The sequence below is a fragment of the Dermochelys coriacea genome, chromosome 2 (assembly GCF_009764565.3).
Source record: "Dermochelys coriacea isolate rDerCor1 chromosome 2, rDerCor1.pri.v4, whole genome shotgun sequence".
Lineage (NCBI taxonomy): Eukaryota > Metazoa > Chordata > Testudines > Dermochelyidae > Dermochelys > Dermochelys coriacea.
Window position 1 is genome coordinate 270,934,292 of NC_050069.1, and position 19,892 is coordinate 270,954,183.

At 60.0% G+C, this 19,892-nt stretch overlaps 2 protein-coding genes across 3 annotated transcripts in view; both read right to left on the reverse strand.

The window, feature by feature from the left end:
- Nucleotides 1–19,892, reverse strand: part of LOC119850710 — an 829,101-nt gene that overhangs the window by 508,447 nt on the left and 300,762 nt on the right. The gene's annotated exons all lie outside the window — the stretch shown is intronic.
- On the reverse strand, nt 6,031–12,893 carry ZNF467 (zinc finger protein 467). 2 transcript variants are annotated; one of them, XM_038391834.2, is made up of 6 exons: nt 12,744–12,893; nt 11,404–11,724; nt 10,031–10,146; nt 9,525–9,638; nt 8,992–9,108; nt 6,031–8,614 (listed from the first exon to the last, which is right to left on the reverse strand). In XM_038391834.2, exons 3-6 carry the CDS (start codon nt 10,062–10,064, stop codon nt 7,023–7,025), a joined length of 1,857 nt encoding a protein of 618 aa, XP_038247762.1. In that variant the 5' UTR covers nt 10,065–10,146; nt 11,404–11,724; nt 12,744–12,893; the 3' UTR covers nt 6,031–7,022. The 2 variants fall into 2 exon arrangements, with proteins under 2 accessions (XP_038247762.1, XP_043363025.1); XM_043507090.1 differs by lacking the exon at nt 9,525–9,638.

The window sequence follows — 19,892 nt, forward strand, 5'->3', positions numbered from 1 at the left end:
TCTATTCAAGCCTAAATTAATTGTATCCAGTTTGCAAATTAATTCTGATTCAGCAGTCTCTCCTTGGAGTCTGTTTTTGAAGTTTGAAATATTGATTCAATACTTCTGCCTTTTCTGCATCAGGATTGTCTGTTTTAGCATTCTGACCTAGTATTGGACTTATACCATTGTTAGGATTTAATTTGTTCCTGGTATACTTAATGAATTCCTTCTTTTTGTCCTTAACTGCACTGGCCATAGATTTTTTTCACTGCTATGCTGAGCTTCCCTTATCAATTATCTGCATTTTCTTAACAATTGGTTTGTATTCATTGCTATCAAATTCCCCATTTTTCCATTTGTTATATATTATATTTTTATTTTTAATTGTTAATTTTTCTTCCCCTCTTAATGAGGATGTTACTCTTTTTTAACTGAAGAAGCCTTCATACATGTTTGCAGAATTGTGGGGAGCATTTAGCATCTACTAAAGCATTCCTAAGAAGCCCCCAATTATCATTCAGCCCTCTTCACATCCCATATGCCCATTGTCTTGAAGCCTACAGTGTCATTTGCCTCTTAGTAATATCTCTCTCCAGTAAAATGCCCTGGAATTTCTTGGACGCAAATATATATCTTAAATTGTGAGTGTTGATCTGTCAGATGGGGTGGATGGTTTCCAGTGAAGCATCCTCCATTTCCACTGAAGTGCAAGGCCAGAGACCTCCCATACAAATAATGCAGTTTACAATCCTTTCCCTTTGGTTTGTAAGGCTGGCATGGCAGAAATTCTGTACTGAACAGGATGTGTCAGACACTTGGTTTTTCTAACACACTGTACAAAGGCCTCTTTGGGTTACTGTTGATTTCCTTTCACACCTCCTGCAGGGGATGTTGCAGTGTCTTGCAGACATGACTGGAGCTCAGGCTCATCACCCCACATTTCTATGGGTTAGCCTCTCTTCCATTTGCTATTAAACATGACCAGTGAAATGCTCAGGGCAAAGATGGATCCCTTTGGACAACACTGGGTGTTGAACCACAGTTTCTTACTCAGAATACAGGCCTCAGCCCTTTACAGCTCAGGAACTGGGGGGGTTCCCCCCTACACAAGTGAGTAAATCTGGAGTCAGCTCAGTGCGTCGCAAGATGGAAAAAGCTTAACTATGGAATGGACAGGCGGGTGAGCCAGGGTTTGGAAGCCGTGAGAGGAGCTGCCTGTCTGCGGGAGGAACTGGAATCCTGTCTGAGATGTGACACTCAAGACGGGAGAGTGAAAGGGAGTTCAAGTGCCCAGCGAAGCCTGTGAGTTCCGGCTGCACTGTGCATGGTGTGCATGCCCCCAAGTGCCTCACTGTGCAAAGTCCATTTGCACTGAACCACAACCATCTGACACAGGAGCTGGTGCTAGCCAGGGTAGAGACCTCTGTGTCGGGAGCTGAGAGAGCAGGGTTCTTGTCTGGTCACACCCATCCACGTGGGTTTGTGCATGGTTGGTCTAGGCTAGGTCTGAGCTGTAGCATGGGGCTTTGTTACCGATGACCTTGTGGCGATAAAAAGTCCAAATGCGGAGTGTGGGCCCATGGCAGGGATCAGGCCTTGTCCCATCTTGGTACCATCTCACCCTGCAATGGGGCTGAAATAGAGCATTGTGCCCCCATCACAATGCCAGCCCCCCTGAGGCTCAGAGGGAAATGAACCTGCTCAGAGCAGCCTGTAGCTCACAGGGAGAAAAGATTTGCCCAACTGGATCTAAGTTTCTAAAGTCATAATAAAAGTTGGCTCTAGTTGGAATAAAACCAAAATCCTGCACACCCTTCCCATGACTGGTCAGGCAGGGTGTCAGAGTTTGGTTTTATTCTGTTTCTGTACCAGGTTTCCTCATCCCCACACCTCTGCACCCCTCACCCCAGGCCTAGAGGGGGCAGCTCCAGCATGGCCCTGTCCCACTGAGATTGCTGGGTGCAGAGAAGATGGTGGAGCAGCTAACAGTGGTATTGTTCTGATAAGAAAACAACAAAACCACCAGAGGGAATGCCGGAGGAAGTGAGCAGGGATGGGCGATGAGAGGCATTCGGGTGGAGAGCGATTCCCAGTCGCTGGCCGTCAGCAATGGAGCATGTGGCTGGAGCTGTTGGCTGCTTCCTGTAGCTCGACCCACTCGGAAGGCTTGGGCTAACTGCTGGGTTCCCTTCGCCTCCACACTCCCGTCTCCTCTGCAGTTGTGACGCAGCAGGGAGGGGGGAGTGTTGACCTGGGAATGTGGCAGGGGGGTTTCACTGCGGATGGGAGACCTGAGAGCCTGTAACCTGAGCCAGGAAGGGGAGGGGGAGGCAATACCTCTGCCCGGGAATGTGGACAAAAGGCTGCAGGAGGGAGCCTGCTGGGGGGGGGGTTAGTTTCCGTTTGGGGCTGGGTGGTGGAACGCAGGGAACCCCAGGGCCGGGGTCTAAGCTCCCTGCTCCCCCAGAAGGACTTGACTGAGGGGTCCTGGTTGTGCCCCCAAGCTCTGTTTTAGACTCTGTTCCTATTGTCCAATAAACCTTCCGTTTTACTGGCTGGCTGAGAGTCACGGTGAATCCCAGGAAGAGGGGTGCAGGCCCCAGACTCCCCCACACTCCGTGACAGTTTATCCTGACACTTTGCAGATAATGGGAGGAAATAGGAAGCTTCCTCTTTGTCTGGCACAGGAGAGGGGCTGGGTTCAGGTCTCTGTGGGAGAGACCCACATGAGTCTGGCCTCCCAGCCAGCAGGAGAGAGGGCTAAGGTCTGGCTCTCCATGCACGCTGTGTCCATTAGCAGAGCCCAGGGCCCGGAGCTAGGGGCTGGCTGAGACGAAGGAACCCTCACTGGGTGTGTAGGCCACTCGCTCGCAGGTGGGCGCTTGACTTGTTTCCTGGTTAGTTGTGTAGTCTGGCTAATGAGTACTGACCTATGCAAGGTCACCTACCCCCAACATCATAGAATCATAGAATCATCATAGAATATCAGGGTTGGAAGGGACCCCAGAAGGTCATCTAGTCCAACCCCCTGCTCAAAGCAGGACCAAGTCCCAGTTAAATCATCCCAGCCAGGGCTTTGTCAAGCCTGACCTTAAAAACCTCTAAGGAAGGAGATTCTACCACCTCCCTAGGTAACGCATTCCAGTGTTTCACCACCCTCTTAGTGAAAAAGTTTTTCCTAATATCCAATCTAAACCTCCCCCATTGCAACTTGAGACCATTACTCCTCGTTCTGTCATCTGCTACCATTGAGAACAGTCTAGAGCCATCCTCTTTGAAACCCCCTTTCAGGTAGTTGAAAGCAGCTATCAAATCCCCCCTCATTCTTCTCTTCTGCAGACTAAACAATCCCAGCTCCCTCAGCCTCTCCTCATAAGTCATGTGCTCTAGACCCCTAATCATTTTTGTTGCCCTTCGTTGTACTCTTTCCAATTTATCCACATCCTTCCTGTAGTGTGGGGCCCAAAACTGGACACAGTACTCCAGATGAGGCCTCACCAGTGTCGAATAGAGGGGAACGATCACGTCCCTCGATCTGCTCGCTATGCCCCTACTTATACATCCCAAAATGCCATTGGCCTTCTTGGCAACAAGGGCACACTGCTGACTCATATCCATCATCTGTTGGGGCCCCCAACATGGGGCACAGGTGCCTCTCCTGCCCTACCCAAAGGAGGTGTCGGGACAGAAGCAGCGACAGAGAGCGATGCAGCGGGGGAGTGGAGGGACAAGGAAGAGCAGACAGGGAAGGACAGCGGGGCTGGTCCAGAACCCTTCCCCCTCCCCCACCAATACTCCCACCAAGCTGAGAGAGCTTTACCGCGCCCTTGCCCGCGGCTGATCTTTAGGGACTGCAGCCCCAGAGTGGCCGGTCGCAGGCAAAGGCCCAGCTCCAAACTCAGGGCAGGCCTGGTCACTGGCTGCTGTGCCTTACTCCTATGTCCATGGCAATGGGTACTTCAGCCTGGCAGCCACTGGCACCTGGCAATGCCCCACCCCAGAACTGCCCCTCGATTTTGCTCAGCTTTGCGGTGGGTGGGTGGCTCCCCATGCTGTGGAGTTTTCTTGAGGGAGACTCTGAGCTTTGCTCCCAATTCCTGGCTACCCATCCGCTCAGTCCCGCACCTGTCTGGTTCCCGGCTATGCCCCCAGGGCTGCCTTCGCCCATCTCTTGCACTCAGCTCTGCACCCCCTGCTGAGGTGTTTGCAGTAGCTGCTGCCCCTGCAGGCTTTAGGGAGTGACCAGGCTGAGCAAGCCGCAGGGTCTGTGTCCCTGGCTTCCCCCTCAAGGGTCTCACTGGGGGGCTTGGCCAACTCTGTGGGCAGAGAGCAGCTTCCCCCTCACAGCCCAGGCTGGGCAAGGTCCCCTCCCGTGTCAGAAATGCAGTCAGATTGTTCCCCTCCCTTGTCTCCAGGACTTGGATGGTCGAATGTGCCACCCGCCCCGCCCCGCCCCTCTCCTAACTAGGGAGCTCAGCCGTCTCCCCTCTCAGCCCACGGATGGAGGGCATCAGCTGTGACCACCCCACACAAGGACTGAAGGGGTAAATTAGACCAATTAACCTGTAGACCACACCTGGAGGAGAGCCAGGGGCTGCTAAGGCCTAACTTACTGATGAAGCCCAGCTGAGGGGGGAGCTGGGCTGGGTTTATAAAGCCAGGAAGCTGGCAGCAGAAGGGGGCTGCAGTGACTCCTTCTGAGGAAGTTAGAGCTGGTTCACCCAGAGAAGAGGGGGACCAGAAGGTGTAGGAAGGAACAGCAAGGGCTGCGGGACAGCACAGAGTCCCGGGAGTGGTGAGTGGCCCTGGTTTCCCTACCGGTTGTGGGGGCAGTGGCACCAGCAGGACAGCGCCGGAGAGGGCTGTGTCTGGGACTGGCGGTGTGGAAGGACTTTGGGTAACCCCCAGAAGGGGAACTACGTAGCGACCTGGCCAGAGGGCCGAGTCCGGAATAGGTGGCTGCAGTTGCTGGAGCGAGGAGCTGCAGGGTGAGGACATCGCCAGTGGAGGGTGCAACGCCTGGCAGAGCTAATCCCCAGGATGGCCAGGAGAAGGCACCACCAGCAGTGAGTGCACCCTGGCAACACAGAGAAGCTCCCCTGCTGCCCACCAGGCCTGGCACCAAGCTCCTCTCAGCCAGGAGCTAGGGTAATAAACCAAATCCATGAGCGTGATGAGCGATTTCTGCTGCGTGCCCCAGACAGGATCAGGGCCCCACTGGACAGTCCTTGCCCAACTGAGCTCATGAGCCATCTCCACGCCTGCTCCTGCTCCCCAGCCCCGCTCTCTCTGTGTTGCCTGTTAAGGCAGCTGGCACCCAGGACAGGGATGTTAGTACCACAGGTTCAGGAAGCCGGGGGGCCAACCTGCTGCCCACAGCAGGCCCATCTCTGCCCTGCCTAGGAGATCCTGGGTCAGGGATGGGGAAAAGGGAGCAGCCTGCACAGCTCAGGGAGGCTCTGCTCCACCCTCCCTCTGCACCCAGTCATTTCAAGCTGGGAAGGGAGGAACAGGCCCCTTTTGAGCTGTCCCCTCCTAGGCGGAGAGGAGTGCCTCCAGGGCTGCAGGAGGAGCAGAGGTGGAGAATTGCTGGGGGCTGCAGAGCCAGAGCCGACATCTGGAGTCAAGGGGGCAGGAGAGGCGCAGAATCAGCTGATGCAGGGATGGAGTGGTGCAGAATGAATGGAAGTAGAGTAGGGGGACACGGGCAGGTGGGGACAAAATTAACTCCTTGGAATTGTGCTTTGCAGGGAGAAGCTAGCAGCCCTCCTGCCATGGCTGTAATTGGTGTGATTTCACTCAAACGGGACATTAACTCTTTTTTTGCTCCAACGCTAATGGCAGGTATGGCGGGAACTTCTGAGCAGGCCCCCCTCGGTCCCAGCTTCCCCACTCTGTGACCATCTCGCCGTGGACCCAAGCAGGTCTCGGCGATTGTTCTCAGGGCTAAGCTTCTGCTTCCCACCCTGGAGGGCTCCTCAGAGACCCCCCCTAAGACGGGTGTGAAGAAGGAAACGCCCGGCTCGCAGCACTAGGCAGGCAAAGGGCTTGAGTTTCGTCTTTAATTACAGAGGGACATTAACATTCAAATGCCCCTTCGCTTGGGGGTCCCCTGCTGTGCCCCCTCTCAGGTGGAGAACAGAGACACCCCACCCCCACCCCTTCTTGCTCACCCAAGCTCTCGCTGGACCAGTGCTGGGTGCCCTGGCCAGCAACTGGGGAACTGAGCAGGCTGAGAAGCCAGCTTCCAACCCATCTCCAGCACCGTTCGAGAATACTGTTTATGGCACCATTTGGCTCAGCGGAACGGTATTATCCCCCTTTCTAGTTTAGGAATGATTCACAGATGAGTCCTAACCCCATCTCCTGCTGGGTCAGCTCTCCGGTCGTGTTAAGGGCTTGTCTCGCAGCTGCTGTTTGATGGGCAGGCTGAGGGCAGCTGCACCCAGTCATGTCCCTGCCCGTGCCCATAAGGGCTGGGCTGTCTGAACCACACCCTGGGCTCTCATGGCACGTCTGGGTCAGAAGCAGGTCTTGCTGCAGGACACTCAGGCAGCTTCTCTCCTGTGGCTTTGTGTGGCTTCCCAGTTCTCTCTCTGCTGTCCCATCCATACACCGGAGCGCTGGGATTGAGGGCGACTGGCAGAGCTGTGTGGGTGGGGAGCCCCGAGCGGGCATGGCAGGGCCAGGCTGAAGTGAGGATCTAGAGAAGGACTGCAATGGTTGGCTGTCAGGAATGAGGGGCACCAGCAGAGCTGGTCGGGGAGGGAGCCCTGTGCTAGATTAGCAGAGGGCTGCAGGTTGGGTCTGAAGTGCATGAGCAGAACCAGGGTGACCTGGAAGGACTGGAATACGGGGAAGGAGGAGAGTTGCAGAGCAGTGTAACAATGTGGGGGAGCCCAGGGCTGGGATAGCACAGCAGGGAGGGGGGTTACAGGTTGGCACTGAGGGCACAGCATCTGCCCCCACTTTGTCCAGCTCACAGCAGAGCAACTGGTCCCTTGGCGTGGTGAGCCCCGCAAGTCACTAGTCTCACACTGTTAGAGACAGGCTGCCTGCTGGCTCAGGGGGTCGTGCACAGCCCAGGCGCTGCCCCTGTCCCTCTGCAGGGGGGCAGCGTGGGTACGCTCATGCCTCAGGAGATGCGTCTTCCTGCTGAAGCTCTTGCCACACTGGGTGCAGATGTAGGGCCGGTGGCCCGTGTGCACGGCCTGGTGCCGGACCAGGTTGGTCTTGGAGCTGAAGCGCTTGGCACACTGGGTGCAGCCGTGGGGGCGGGTGCCGGTGTGCACGGCCTGGTGCCTCACCAGGTGGGACTTGCGGCTGAAGCCGTGGCCGCACTGCTCACAGATGTAGGGCCGCTTGCCGGAGTGGGCCTTGGTGTGGGCGATGAGGTTGGGCCGAGAGCTGAAGCTGCGGTCGCACTGCGGGCAGGCGAAGGGGCGCTCCCCGGTGTGGACGCGGCGGTGCCGCAGCAGGTGCTGGTTGTGGGTGAAGCTGCGGCCGCAGTCGGGGCAGGCGAAGGGGCGCTCCCCGGTGTGCGTGCGCTGGTGCGTGGTCAGGTTGGGCTTGTGGCTGAAGCTCTTCTCGCAGTAGGTGCAGGCGTAGGGCTTGAGGCCCATGTGGCTGCGCAGGTGGGCAGTCAGGCGGCGCTTGTCGCTGAAGCCATGCCCGCACTCGGCGCAGGAGAAGGGCCGCCCCTCCAGGTGCAGCCGCTGGTGCGACGTCAGGTTCTTCTTCCAGCTGAAGCTTTTGCCACACTCAGAGCAGGTGAAGGGTTTCTGCTCCGGCGAGGTCCCCGGGGATGGCGTTGCCACCCCTGGCAGTCTGCAGGGGGCACTTGTCTCCAGCTCGGCCAGTTCCACCGGCTCCGGCACTGGCACCGGCTCCGGCACCGGCTCCGTGTGCACCCGCTGGTGCCGCACCAGATGCTGCTTGTGGGTGAAGCTGCGGGCGCACTGGGTGCACTGATAGGGGCGCTCCCCGGTGTGGATGCGCTGGTGCCGGATCAGGTGCGTCTTCTTGCGGAAGCTCCGGCCGCACTCGGCGCAGGGGAAGGGCCGCTCTCCGGTGTGCGTCTTCTGGTGCGATCCCAGGTGGATCTTCTGGCTGAAGCAGCGGCCGCACTGGGCGCACTGATAGGGGCGCTCCCCGGTGTGGATGCGCTGGTGCCGGGTCAGGTGGGCCTTCTTGCGGAAGCCCTTGCCGCACTGGGCGCAGGGGAAGGGCCGCTCCCCGGAGTGGGCACGCTGGTGGGCCACAAGGTTGGGCTTCTGGCTGAAGCTGTGGCCACACTCCCCGCAGGCATAGGGGCTCTCCCCAGTGTGCACCCGCTGGTGGAGCCGCAGCGTCAGCTTGTCCTTGAACCGCCGCTCACACTCGGTGCAACCGTACGGCTTCTCAGTCAGGAGCTGCCACTGCTGCAGGGCCAAGCCCGGGAGGTCGCCATAGCTGCCGTAGTCCTCCAGGCTCGGCCTCTCCAGCTTGCATGCGCCCAGGTAGCCGTGGGCCCCGTCAGGGTGCAGCAAGCCGCTGCCCTGCAGCTGCCCTGACAGCAGCGCCTCCGCGCTGAGACTCGCAGGCCACTCTTCGTAGTCTTCCTCCACCTTCACTGTCCGGATGAGCCAGTCATCTGCCCGGGGTGGAGGGGAGAGAGAGATGGGGAATCAGACAGCCCGGCACGTCGGGTAACCCACTGAAGCCACAGACCCCCAGGAATCGGCCAGCCACGTTCCTGGCTTCTTCAGGGACAGAACCACGCCCAGCAATTCCAGTACCTTCCCCTGCTGAGCTACTGGTGCGGCTCCCGCGGGCCAGGAATGCGAACGGGGCCCACAACACGCATGCCTGAGTGGTCCCCTCACTGGCCAAGGGCTGACTGGGCTGTGGAGACTAAGCGCCTCTCACCACAGGGCTGGAGCACATTGGCAACGGATGGTGCCAGGGAGTTTGCTTGGCTGCTCAGGCTGCCCCTGCTTGGCAGATACGGGGGGGGGGGAGGGGTCTCACCTGAGCAGCTGCTCTCAGGGCCTTTTGGTCCTTCCAGACCCCTCTGCTCCCCGCCACCACGCTGCTGCTGCTCTCGCTCGCCTTGCGGGACAATCTCGGGCTTGGGAACTATGGATCCTGTCAGAGGGGGGGAGAGAATGAAGCCCAGATTCCCACACGCTTCAGGAAGTGTCACAAGCAGCCCAGGAGTGGCTGGCTGCACCTCCCACCAGTGCCACGAGCTCACAGCTCTATGTGGGGGCTGCTACAGTCTCCAGGTCAGCCCCCCGGAGACACCTGCCAGGCACGAGAAGGGCTCCTGCTTCCCACAGGAAAGAACGCAAACCTCGGGCCAAGCACCAGCGATGACAAGTCGTCTTGGCAACAGCTGCAGCTGGGGTTCAATAGGACCTCCAGGCTGGCAGAGCAACAACCGTGCCCAGATCCTCCTGCCGTTGACACGGCACAAGCACTGGTCAGCCCACATCCTCACTCTGCTTCCAGGACCTGGAGCATCTCGCCTGGGAAAGAGCCGTCCCCTTGCCCCAACTGACCTGGGCTGGCGCTGCCAGGGGCCTCCCTCTCCTCTGCCTCCCCAGGAGCCTTGGCACAAGGCTCTTCGGCTTGCTCGATCTGTGGGACAGTCTCGGGTTTGGCGACGGGGGACCCTGCATGAGACACAACAGAGGCTGCTGGCCACGTGCAGGGCAGACTGGTCCACCCGCCGGCTCTCGGGCACAGCAAACCCAGTCGCCCCAAAGCTGAAGGAGGGTACGTTTAGGAGAGGAGTCCGGATAGGGCCGTAGTCCCTGCAGAGACAACACTCCTGCACAGTGCCACTGGATTGGGGTCGCAATGGCTTCTGGAAGCAACAACTCCTGCCTGAGCCACGCACCAGAGGGCCTGCCTGTTTGCAGCCAGGAGAGAGCCCCCAACACCATCGGGGGCTCCATTCACCAGCCCCCCCAGGGAATTTAGAGGGAGGTGCCCCTTGCTGGTTCTTTCCGGAGCACTCCCTGTGCAATGCGGGGCACACCCAGCAGGCAGGGGCTGTTTTTACCCAGAGCAATCATGGCATCATAGTTCTCCCGCATTCTGGTCTTGTGCTGCTCCTCGTGCCGCCCTGCCACTGCTCCAGAAGGGAAGGGAGGTCTGGTCCGCACACCTCACTGGGACCTGCAACAACAAGAGATACCTGCCCATCAGAACACACGGCTGAGTGAGCAGCATGCTCAGTGGGCATACCCCAGTGGATCCCAGGGGCTTTGGAAACATCCCTGTGGGCTAATCCACTTCAGCTCTGGGGCAGCATCACAGTCAGGGCTTGGTGCGCTCTGGGAGAAGCTGGGCCTACATTCTGCAGCCTCTGGTGGAAAGTCTGCCGCAGCTTCAAATACATTCAGAAACGGAGATTTCTATGGACTCAGGGATGAAGCTAAGTAACGCAGCATAGCTCCACGCTCTGTGTTTGGATGTTAAATCCGCTTTGCCTCACTCTGTCCCCGCACACTCCATTTTCAACGTGCTATCGAATCCTGGAAGGAAACTACAGAACAGCTTTGCAGACATCTTTCAGGGGCAAGCTGAAAGTCTCGGCTGCTGGGGGAGGGGCAGCTGGCAAGGGGTAGAAGATTGATTGACAGTGTGGGGTCAACACATCAGCTGGATGCTTCTGCCCAAATCGTTGGCACTGTTGCGTTATTACTTGCTATCTATAGGGTTCAGAGTTAACATCACATTGAGATGAATGGGGCAATCCACGCCCCTCCAAGCTAATGTCCCTTAGCTCAGGCAGACATCCCTGCGCGGCTTACACTGGGCTCCAGCTTTCAGCATTTCATTTGTTGCCATGAGGGCAAGAATCATTTTTAAAGTAGGGATGAGCGGCTGGAGCCCAGATCCACTCACAGGGCGGATGGTACGATGGGGAACCTTATCGTGCCTTAGATGTTTGTCTTCAGGCTTGGCTCCTGGCTGCTAGTGACGCCTTTATCATTAGGATGCGGGATCTGCTTGCAGCCCTGCCCCCATCTTCTGGTAAACGAAAACTCTCGCTGGCATTAAACAAGGGACCGTCCCCCGGTATTGTGTGCGGAGGCATCACAGGGAGAGCAGACAAAGCCCACCTGCTGGGGCACAGTGATTCAGCTGGCGCTCTGCTCCCTGTGTGCCCCATGCCCCTTTGGGTACGTCTACACTGCAATAAACCTGTGGCGCTGAGGCTCAGGCCCGGGGCAGAGAGCAAGGCCATAACACCACAGTGCAGCGGTTCTGGTTCAGACTGGAGCCCAGGCACTGGGACCCTCTCACACTGCAGGATCTCAGAGCCCAGGCTCCAGCCCGAGCCTGGACGTCTATACAGCTATTCCATAGCCTCGCAGCCCGAGCCCGGGCCAGCCGTGCTGCAGGCCTTTCACCGTGGTGCACACGTACCCTTAGTGACTCCTTTCTACTCGTGAGCTGGGTTGGCTCCGCAGGGCTGAGCGGGGGGCTGTATCCTATTCTGGCTCCTGCTCTGGGCTCTCCACTGGCAGCGATGGTAGGCGAGGGGGAACGACCCAGCGGGGCTGTCAGATCCCAGGCGGGGTTTGCGGGGCTGGCAGCTCGGGCTCTCAGCACACACGGTCTGGGGCTGGCCTTGTCTCCTTTGCGTGCTAGCACGTGGCGGCGGAGGATAGCTTGGTGGGCTGCGTAGAGGTGGATGTGTCCTGTCGGGTCTGACTCCTCCCAGCTGCGTTCGGACACGCTAAGGCTCTGTGGTGAAGACAAGGCTAGTGAGACGGCGGGCCATGGTATTCTCACAGAGGCCTCAGTCATGGGCACAGCACCTTAGCTAGCAGGTGCCAGCTTCCCCAAGAGCCACAGCTTTACCTCTCCCCATGACCCCCGTTAACCCCTTCCTAGCCCTGTTAGCTGGCTGTGGTGTCCCCTGAGCTCACAGGGCTTCACGCCCCACTCCAGACAAGGCACGAGTGGCTCTTCACTCTGTGCCCGAGACCAGCGACATTGCCTGGGCTCCTGCTGGTGTCTCCCTCCAGCAAGGAATCGCACCCCAGGGCTCAACCCTACTGGGATTGTCCCAGCAACTGGGGTGTCTGCCGCACTTCCTCCTACCCTCCCCCAGCTGCCCAGCCCTTCCCTCTCTCTGGGCTGGCTTATCACCTCCCCTTCCCCTGCCCCATGGCCTGGCCTCCCCTGCACAGACCCTCTTCACCGCCTCCCCTGCTGCAAGGCCTGGCCTCCCCTCCCCCACAGACTCCCCCTACCCCTCTGCACAGACCCTCTTCCTCCCCTCTTCCCTGCTGCACGGCTCCCCTCCCCCCCACTCTGCACAACCCTTCTTCCCCCTCCCCTTCCTGTACAGCTTCCCTTCCCCTCCCCTCAATTCTTGCTTCATCCCGCCCTCCTCTTCCTGCATCGTCTCTCCCCCTCCCCCAACTCTGCCTAGAGTCTCCCCTTCCCCCCCCACCCTCGTGATCCTGCTGTCTGCCTAGAACTTCTCCCCCCCTTTGGCCCCTCCCCTCCCGCCCCTGCCTCGGTGGGCTTCCCCCCCACCCCATTGTTAAGCCCTTCCCCCACCGCCCGCGGGCAGAGCACCGGGCGCCCCAGGGGACTCAGGAGTCCGACCCCCCCCCGCTGCTGCATCAAAGAGGGGCAGGAAGTGCCCCCCCAGCACATCCAAGCGGCGCTGAGCTCTCCGCGCCCGTCACCGCGGCGTCGGGCGCCCCTGTTCCAGCGGCCCCGGGCGCGATTCGGCCCAACGCGAGTCCTACCTGCGCCGCAGCCCCCACGGCCACGCGTGGCCCGGCTCCGCCGCAACGGGACGGGCGGGGGCTGCAGGGGCGGCGGGGCGCCAGCCACGAGCCGGGCTCGGAGGCGCAGGGGCGGCGCGGCCGGGCACCCTGGGAGCTGTAGTGTTCCTGCGGGCGGCCGCGGGGCCCGCGGCAGGGAGGGGACTACATCTCCCAGCAGGCAGCGGGCGGCCCCGGCCAGGAGCCCGAGCAGCCCCCGGGCCGGGCGCAGGAGAGAGGGGCCCGGGCCCGAGCCGGGCGCTGTCGCTGTCGCCGCCGCCGCCGCCGCCGGGTCAGACTCGGCTGCCCCGGGACCGCCCCGCTGCCTTTCTCCCTGCCGGGGGCAGCCCGGCCCTGCCCGCCGCCTCGCTAGCCCCATGTGCCGGGGCTTGGAGCGGGGGCGGGCCAGCCACGCCGAGCCCTTCTCCGGCCGGCGGAGGGCTCTGGGCGGAACGGGACCGCAAGGCCGTTTAGCGCAAGTCTTGCCAGGGCCCGTGCAAGGGCGACTTAAACCCGCTGCCGCCGTAGGACAAACAGCGGCCGCTTCCCGCCCCGTTCTGCGAGCACAGCGCTTCGCCCGCAGGGGAGACGCTCCCCAGCCGGGGGAAGGGCGGCGAGCACAGGCCGGGGGGCTCTGCCACTCTTGTGCAACGGGGAAAGTGCCCCGATTCAATCATTGGCCTAACTAGCCAGAGCAGCACTGCCCAGGACGCCAGGGCAGAATCACACCTGGCTCGGGGCCTGACCCGGTGTCCATTTGTCATCTCTGTCCCTGGGTCGGTGGCAGGCTGCTCTGTAGTGCCCGGCTGGCTGCCAGCATCAGGTCCCCTTTTGTGACCGGGCTCCTGACTGTCTGAGGCATTTTCTCTGCGGTCTCCCTCCTAGCTCAGGCCCCGCAGAATAGCGCCTCTGTCACGCTGCCTCCGCCCCGCGTCTGGACTGTGCTTGGCACCGCCCGATTTCCAGCTCTAGCCTGCTCAGTGACCCGGCGCTTGGCGAGAGGCTGCCGTAGTTCCTACTTCAGGGTGGCGAGGGGCGGCCGTGCCCCTGCCTTGCAGAGCGGCTGGGAGGATGTTGGTAAATGGTTGTAAGGCAGGCCCAGCTCTGGCAGGGCTGCCCTGGCGTCCTGTCCCCTCCAGGACCTAGCTACACTGCTCTGCCCTTCTGGGGGAGCCTCTTGGGGAATCGGGGTGTCTCCCCCTCCTGGGCTCTCATGCAGTAGCCCAATGCTGGTGTGGTTTGGCGGCAAATGCACCAGGGGAATGTATTTGGTTAAACTCCCTTTTCCATGGCACTTCAGACAGTTCCTGGAACAGTTCTATTCGCCACGGGCTTTGGGGAAGGCTTCTTTGTCACACCCTAAACAGCGAGCTTAATTTGCCCCAACAGGGTCCCTTCCATGTTAGCCCAGAGCTGGGCAGGGGCACAGCCTGGTGTTGGCAATGCCGGCCGCAGAAGCTCAGCTGTGGAAGGAGTGATTCCGGCATGGCTGGATGGAGGACAGAGATCATGGCTAATCCTTAGCGGTAGCTTACCGGTCCCTGGACGTGCCATTGGCCACAGCTGTTCTCTGGCTGTAGCCAGCTCAGCCTGTGCTGTGACTCAGAGGCAGCCAGCTCCAGGGCAGATTAGTACCTGGGGGAGATCCCCAAGGGGCACCGAGGGGCCCTCAGAATTGGTGCTGGGGACTCAGGATGGGGGAAGCAATGTGCTGGGTGGTGCTGCCTTTTGGATGAGACCCAGACAGCACCAGGATCATGTTCAAAATCAGGAGTCGGATCCTCCCAGATCAGAAGATGGTAAAAAAAAAAAAAAAAAAAAAGATGAAAGCATGTTGTTTGGTCTGTCTTGTGTGTTTTGAACTCCTGCTGCCTCCGTGCGTGTGTGTGTGTGACAGAGAGAGAGAGAAAAAGAGAATTGGTGTTGCCACTAGCTAGTGAGAAATATGCCAGGCCTGGAGGGAGTGGAGCTGCCCTGCGCTGCTGGGCTCTCTCTGCTCCCTACTTCCCCCACTCCCCATGAGAGCAGTGTCAGCTGTTCCCTCTCCCCCTCCCCTACCCCAAAACTCCTCCTGGCTGGCGAAGGGGGGAAGAGTGTGCTGTGTGTCTCTGCAGCAGTCCTGATTGGCTGCTCTTCCAAGGAGGTGGGGAAGTGGGGAAGGCAGCCAATCACAGAGAGGTTCCCTACCCCAGGCCGTCAGAAAGGCATGAATAGGGGAGTTTCTGGCCTCACTGGGGCATTGGATCGAACAGGGGCTGACTTTGCGTCACCTGCCATCAATGCACAAGGGTTAGCCACACAGAATGCGCGCCCCCAAGATTCAGAGCCCCTGAATCTGAGTCTGCTCGGGGCGGACTCTGCGTATCCTCTGCTCTCCCTGGAGGGGTGGGGCGGATTCTATCCCTTCCTGTCCTGTTCCCTCCACCCACAACTAGAGAGGACGGGCAACGTTCCCACTCCCACTGTGTGCCCCCTGCACTGGCTCCTATCCCCCACCTACACCCGGCATTCACTTATCCCCCATACTCCCCTCCTTTCCCCTCACATCCACCCTTTCTGCCATGCCACGTTCCCCTGCAATCGCACGCTGTCTTCTACCATTCCACTTTCCTGCTTCCCACCTCCCCAGGCAACCCAGACATCCCTGTCCTGCCAACTTCCACACTGTGGGGGTGACTCTCCAAAGCCTTGGGTGTATCTCTTAATGCCCCAGCCCCTGGACTCAGGTGAGTTTCGTGAGAATCTCAGCTTTCATAGGGGGGAAAGGGAATGTTCTGGCCCTCCTGGCTGTGGAGAAAAGCTGGGGAGCGTGACCCGAGTTCCCCCTGCAGCCTCTCACAACAGAGGGCCCAGCAGGGACCCCCACATTCAACATTTCTGAAGAATCTCATGAGTTGGGGGGCCTGACTCATGGTTTTAGAACACGGGTTGGCGAGACCATGAACCCATCATCCTCCTTGCTGCCCCTGCAGTCTCGTTCCCAACACTTCCCTGTTCTCCGGCCAGCCCCTCCTATGGCCACGTCTTCCCTGAGAGCAATGTGGCATCTGCTTGGGAACAACAGGACGCGGTGCCCAGCGGTGCTGAGGGCTGTCTCATTGTAATGCATGAAGCTCAAATGGACATGGTGCCCAGCGGTGCTGAGGACCGTCTGTGGCTTCTGCTGCCATATTGGGGAAGGGCCAGACTTGGGAAGGTGAAGGCAGAAATCAGAAATTCATGAGAACACTTAAAAAAACTCCCAACAAGCCAAGAGTGAACTGCCTGATACCAGTGTGAGAGCTGGCAATGCTGGGCCGTAGGGATGTGTGCAGCCCCCAGCACCCCGGGGCCTGATCTGCGAGTGGGACCTCAGGGTGCTGCTGCAATGTAGACAACAAATCACAGCAACCATTCGCCCGCCTTTGCATTGTAAGGGGTGAGTGAAAGTTATCAGCCACTGCTGGGCCCTGGGAAGCAGAGAATAGCCAGAGTGCAGCGTGCTCCAGCCACTTGCCCTCTCTGCATCTCACCCACCTCCTTCCACCCATCCCCTGCCCCCTGCCTGCCCAAAGTTGCCACCTGGCCGGTTTTTAAGCAGCCTGGCTGGTTAGCAGATTTCCTGGGCTGGCTTGGTTCCCTCGGACCATGCTGGCGCACTCTCTGGGTCACAGCCCCACAGCTTGGGCTGCCACGCCGTGCCGGGACAGAGTAAGGAAAGTGATGAAAGAACATAAAAATGCACAGACTGCCGTGTGTGTTTGGGTGGCCGGCGGCCGGGTTTTGCCGGGGGTGAGGGTGGCCGGCAGCCGGTTTTTGGTTGGGGTGGGGATGGCTGCCAGCCAGGTTTTGGCAGCGGAGGGAGGGGGGACAGCAGCCAGGTTTTGTTGGTGTGGGGGGGCAAGTATCCGGTTTGCCTCCGTCTGGGAGGAGGCCACCCTAGGGCTGAACAGACCAGCTCAGGGCCCTGAGGGCAGTTCTGCACCCCCTGGGAGGCTGGCGGGGATGCCAGGGGGTCTCAGCGAGCCACGTCAATCCACTGAACGCGCCCAGAAGGGCCTTACTGAGAATCAGGCCCCGGCGGGTCGCTAGGCAGTGGGAGAGAATGCAGCCATGCCCAGCTGCCCCGGGATGATGGGGAGGGACAGATTGGGGAGAGGCAGAAAGGGGGCTAGGCGGGGGGAGACATGGGAAGGTGAGCAGAGTTGGGGGGACCCATATGCTCCCCAGTTAATAGGGCTACACAGGGCTATACGGAGGTGACTCAAGCAGGGCAAGGAGCAGACACATCTCTCTGCAGGGCCCTAGCGGGGCCTGGTGCTTTGCAGCTTCTCCCCGTCCTGAATTGCTTCCAGTCTCAGCTAATACGCCAGGCACTGAGGACGGGGCCTGTGTGGCTGGGCCTGGTGGACGCTAGGGAGACTGCCCCCGGGAGGGAATTACTTACTAGATGCTGCCGGACTGGAGCTGGCCTGGCCTCTACCCAGCTCAGTGTCCCATCTCTAGCTAGGGCCGGGACCAGCTGCTGCAGAGGAAGATGGGGGCAAATCTGGGCTAGCCAGCCCCTCGAGGAGCTCCTGGGGGAGCCCAGGATCGAGGGGCGGCAGCAAAGCTGTGGGTGGGAGGCCAGCTCTGGACTAGTCTGCGGCTGGTGGCCGGCACTGAGGGATCTCACCAGAGCAGTACTTTTCTGGGGAGCCGTCCCCTCTGGGGTGAGCCCTGTGCGACCCGGACCTTGCCTGGGGGGCGTGGTGAGCTTGGTCTGGCTGGGGGCACTCACTGTGCTTTGATTCTGTCCTTACCCTCTCTCTCTGCCCCAGGAGTCTGACCCTCTCCCCTCCCTTCACTGAGTGAGAGGTCTGCAGGGGGGCAAAGCCCTGCTCCGGCCTCGGGCATTCTTTGTGGGGATGAGCCAGAGCCCAGGACGTGAGGATAAGGCAGATCCGGGTCTGGGACGGGCGGCTGAAGGGGAAGCCAGCGGGGGCTGAGATTCCAGCCCAGCAGCTGGGAAATCCCCAGGCCACATCCTAGTTACACACACAAGCCCCTGTTCTGGGCAGGCAACATCCTGGAGAGCCCCCACGCCAGCACCGGCGCTCCCAGCTGCTGCTCCCCAACCCTGCCCACGAGGGGGGAGGTAGCACAGAGCTCTACTTTCAGGGGCCTGCCTGTCTCCCCAAAGCCCCCAGGGGTGTCCTTCCCTGGGAAGCAGCTCGGTCCGGTGGTTAGAATAGGGGGCTGGGTGCCAGGACTCCTGGATTCTCTCTGTGGTGCTAGGAAGGGAGTGGGCTCTGGTGGTTGGAATAGGGGCTGGGTGTCAGGACACCTGGGTTCTCTCTGTGGTCCCGGGAAGGGAGTGGGCTCTGGTAGGTAGAATAGGGCACTGGGTGTCATGATCTGCTATTGGCAGGCGGCTGATCACTGTGTGACCTTGGGGGAGTCTCTGCCCTCCTGTGCCTTGATTTCCCTATGTGGGAGGTGGGACCCCTGTACTTCCCTGGGGGCTGGGGAGCTCCCTGTTTGCAAAGGGGGTTATGCACGTGTCCCCTGCTCCACACCTGCTAATTGCAACGGGCTGTTATTATCCTGGCTGGGCTCAGAAGCTACCGAGGTGCAGCTTTGCATGCTGGGACTCGTAGTCTCTGTGGCCCACATAGCCCAGGACCTGTGGCCGTGGCAGGTTACAGCTGAGGCCCAGGGAGCCTGCAGGCCGCGAGCAGGGAGAACTGGAGCCGTTAGCAATGGGAGAACCGCCTAGGTCCAGCTGGCCCCTCTGCCGAGCCCAGGGCCTGGCTGGTCCCTGCACCCTTCCCTGGGGCCACGCCAGTGACTGTCACGCACGGGGCCCCCACCCCACCTGGAGACATTTGGCTGGCTGGGATCACTTTCGGGGCTCAGGCCATCCCATTCCTCGTCTCTGTTCCCCCTGGAGCTCCCCCGGACCGTTCCCTCCCCCCTCGGGGGTCACGCCCTTTAGGCAGCTCCCGGCCGTCACCAGTAAGCGCAGAGCCAAGCTCTGCAGGTGCCCCCTGCCCAGAGACACGCAGGGCACAGGGCTCTGTACCCGCCAGCCGGGCCTTGGCTCATCCCCCCACGTGTGTCCTGCGAAGCGTGGCCTGGAAAGACCCCGGCCCCCTGTGGCTGAGGGGAGGGTGGGGGTGGGGGGTTTCCGTCTGAGTGGGCAGAGCGAATCCATGCTGCAGCAGCTGTGTTTCCCGGGGAATTCTCCAATCCAGGCTCCTCCGATGGCTCCGAGTCCGGCTAAGCGGACGGGATATAAAGCCCTCCCTCCGGGCTGCTGCTGCCCCAGTCCAGAGGGGAAGAGCCACCCAGCAATGTGGCCCTAGGTGCAGGGAGTGGCTGCGGGGAAGGCAGACCCAGGCGAGAGCGCTGGGGCTTTGGGACTCCAGGAGACTCAGGTAAGGGGGTTTCGGGTGCGCGAGGGTCCTGCGGGCTCGGAGCAGTTAGGGGTGGAAAATCCTGGGGAGACTCCTGCCCGGCTCCCACCCCAAAGCCTCTGAAGCGAGGTGTGCAAGATCCCCATACTGCAACCCGCACTCTCATCCTGCCCAGCGTGGCTGTGGGCATCCAGTGTACTTCCTACCCCGGTGTGAGTGTGCGACAGAGCAGGGATCCACCTGTCTCAGGCCACTGGTCAGAGGAAGCTGCAAAACACACATGTGGCGGACAGTACTGGACTAGCCTGCCCCTAGGCAAAGCTGCCTCCCCATAGCAGTTAGGGGTTGGCAGCAGGCTTTCTAGCCTTTCTAAATTCTTGTGCTATCTAACGTAGCTGTGGATGTTATTCACATGAGTGTCTAGTCAAATCCTTCTTTGAACCCACCGAAGCTCTTGGCCTCAGAACAATCTTGTGGCAGTGGGTTCCAAAGGTTAACTATTGTCACGGAGTCCCCGAGTGATGCTCTGGAGCTGCTCCCTATGAAGCCAGGCAGGACTCTGGGGGAGTCTCCTTTCTGGGAACAGCCTGTCTGCAGGACACACAGCTCACCCGACTGCCCGGTTCCTGGGGCTGACCCCGGAGAATTCAGCATCCTCTACCCCTCTGTGCGCTTCCCAAGCCAGTCCACCCAGGCGGGGTCCTGGGGGAGGCCAGAGGGTCCTGCTCCCCAACTCCGCAGTCAGACGTGACTC